Source organism: Acyrthosiphon pisum, chromosome A2, assembly GCF_005508785.2.
Source record: "Acyrthosiphon pisum isolate AL4f chromosome A2, pea_aphid_22Mar2018_4r6ur, whole genome shotgun sequence".
Classification (NCBI taxonomy): Eukaryota; Metazoa; Arthropoda; class Insecta; order Hemiptera; family Aphididae; genus Acyrthosiphon; species Acyrthosiphon pisum.
In genome coordinates, this window is record NC_042495.1 from 28,762,438 (window position 1) to 28,764,611 (window position 2,174).

The 2,174-nt window shown below is 29.3% G+C and overlaps 1 protein-coding gene across 2 annotated transcripts in view; it reads left to right on the forward strand.

Moving 5' to 3' along the window:
* Window positions 1-2,174, forward strand: part of LOC100163765 — a 281,589-nt gene that overhangs the window by 21,911 nt on the left and 257,504 nt on the right. Inside the window, exons 9-10 of one of the 2 annotated variants that reach the window (XM_029489459.1) lie at window positions 1,011-1,148; window positions 1,245-1,450. The exons of the other annotated variant lie outside the window; for it this stretch is intronic. Coding sequence (XP_029345319.1) covers window positions 1,011-1,148; window positions 1,245-1,435 — 329 coding nt within the window. The 3' untranslated portion in view covers window positions 1,436-1,450. Of the gene's footprint in view, window positions 1-1,010; window positions 1,149-1,244; window positions 1,451-2,174 lie in introns of those variants that run through there. 2 annotated transcript variants of the gene reach the window in all.

Here is a 2,174-nt window from a genome sequence, read left to right on the forward strand (position 1 = left end):
ATCTTCATCATCAACACGAGCGGTCTCGCTTCCTGCAAAATCATAATATACTCGTAGTTAACGGCTATCAGAATATAACTCTGACCAGCCCCAACAACGAGAATATTACAGTACCAACTAGATTCACTTTCCTATCAGAAAAGGTACTGTTGAAGAAAATCCAAGCACTTTTACTGTCCTAAAAGGTGATGACAGACACAAAAAAAACTTTAAAAATTAAAAAAAAAAACACACATCTTTGTTAAATCAATACATTTATCGTTCTACTCAGAATCTAAAAGGTTTGCAAGTTGGTGTCCCTCTACTGTACAGTAGGTTACAAGTGGGTTATTTTAATGGATGGTGTTAAATTTGAATTCAATGATATAATATCATACGGTCAGTCACCCTATAATATTACTGTACTCTATTCAAAATAAGACCGTGACCAGGCGGCCGAGTTGTGCGCATGGACGTGGCTTTGTTCCGTGACAGCACCTGATGCGTCGCCGTAGTGGGGACGGCATATGGCCATATGTCTGACCACCACCCGACGAAAACTGATCGCCGTTTGGTCACGGTCTTATTTTGAAGTGAGTATAAGTATATTTGTTGATAATTTTATATAATATATATAATATAAAATTTATAATATTATATTTATATAATATAAATAAAACTTAATTAATTAAAAGATGAGGTTTATAAGTAAATAAATCATAGGAAGTATCTCTCACTTATATATATAATATATATTAAGATTACAAACAATTTGAAATAAATTTAACTTATTAAAATAATTGTATATACATACCTGTATTGATATTTAAGCAGTAGGTAGTAAACAAATAAATAGGAAGGTTAAAAACTTAAAATTATTAACTTGAAATAAGTAAACAAGTAAAAACCATTTTTAACTATATGTAACTATGTGTATAAAGAAAAGGGATAAATAAAGAGCTAGACCCACATTTGAGTGCCTAAATGTCTGAATACGACTTAACAGCAATTTAATAATTAAACAATTTCAGGTTGTGGGGAAAACTCTTATGGATCCGACTGTAAAGGAGTATGCTCTATACAGTCTGATATGTGTCGTGGTAAGTTCATGTGTACAAGTTATGGATGTACATGCCCAACGGGACTAACCGGTCCATCGTGTAACGAAGGTAAATAAAAAATATACAGGCTTGATGAATATGATTGTATAAAAAAAAAAAATTGTAATTCATAGTTAATTGAATATTTATTATTTTATGATTTAGAATGTACAATGGGTACATATGGAGCTGATTGCAAACAATTTTGTTCCAAGAATTGTCTTAATGATATGTGTGATAAATATACAGGTATCTGCTTAGATGGTTGTTCAGACGGATATATACCACCACATTGCAGTGAAAGTAAGTGTATTTTTAAATGTTTAATGGTAAACAAACAAACCCATTATTTATGAATAATACGTACCTATAATAAATAATAATAATATGTTTTGTTTAATCAAATAAATCCATAATATTCTTCACGAAAGGTTATAAACCTAGCTTTTGGGCTATATAGGTTTAGAGACGTCACCTATCTGGTAATAATTCTACCTATTTGGTAATAATTCTAATATTTGCAAATTTGCATATTTCTTGAATTTTTTTGTTTTGATTAAATTAATAATGTAATTACTGTAAGTTATAAATTATAAGAATATTACTCAATGCATTAACAAGATATTGAAAATTGTGTTATACATTAGTTGTAACCATAGACCTTGTACTCAGTAGTCAGTAGACATTTTTATCCTAAACTGCAACAGAATCGCAATATACGAGTAGAATAAACGTCATGTTCATTAATACCTACTGTTTGTGCGTATTTAAAGAACTATCTACACTTGATTAAAATGAAACAAAAAAACTTTTGATTGATTACAACTCGAAGGTCTCAAATATAAACTCATAACATGACGTATGAACAATATTTTATATTGGTTATAAATTGCTTCCTCTTATTTATTATTAATTATTTGTATTAAAAATCTAATATTAGTTTACACGTCTTTTTCAATACCTTTCAATTAAAGTCATGTTAAACCTAAAACTACATTTTAATATTTTCCTACATAGTGAATTCCACTATTATTAAAATCTGGTTTCAAATTAAAGACGTAAATAAGGATGACTAAACGTAAGGCCCCCTATAAA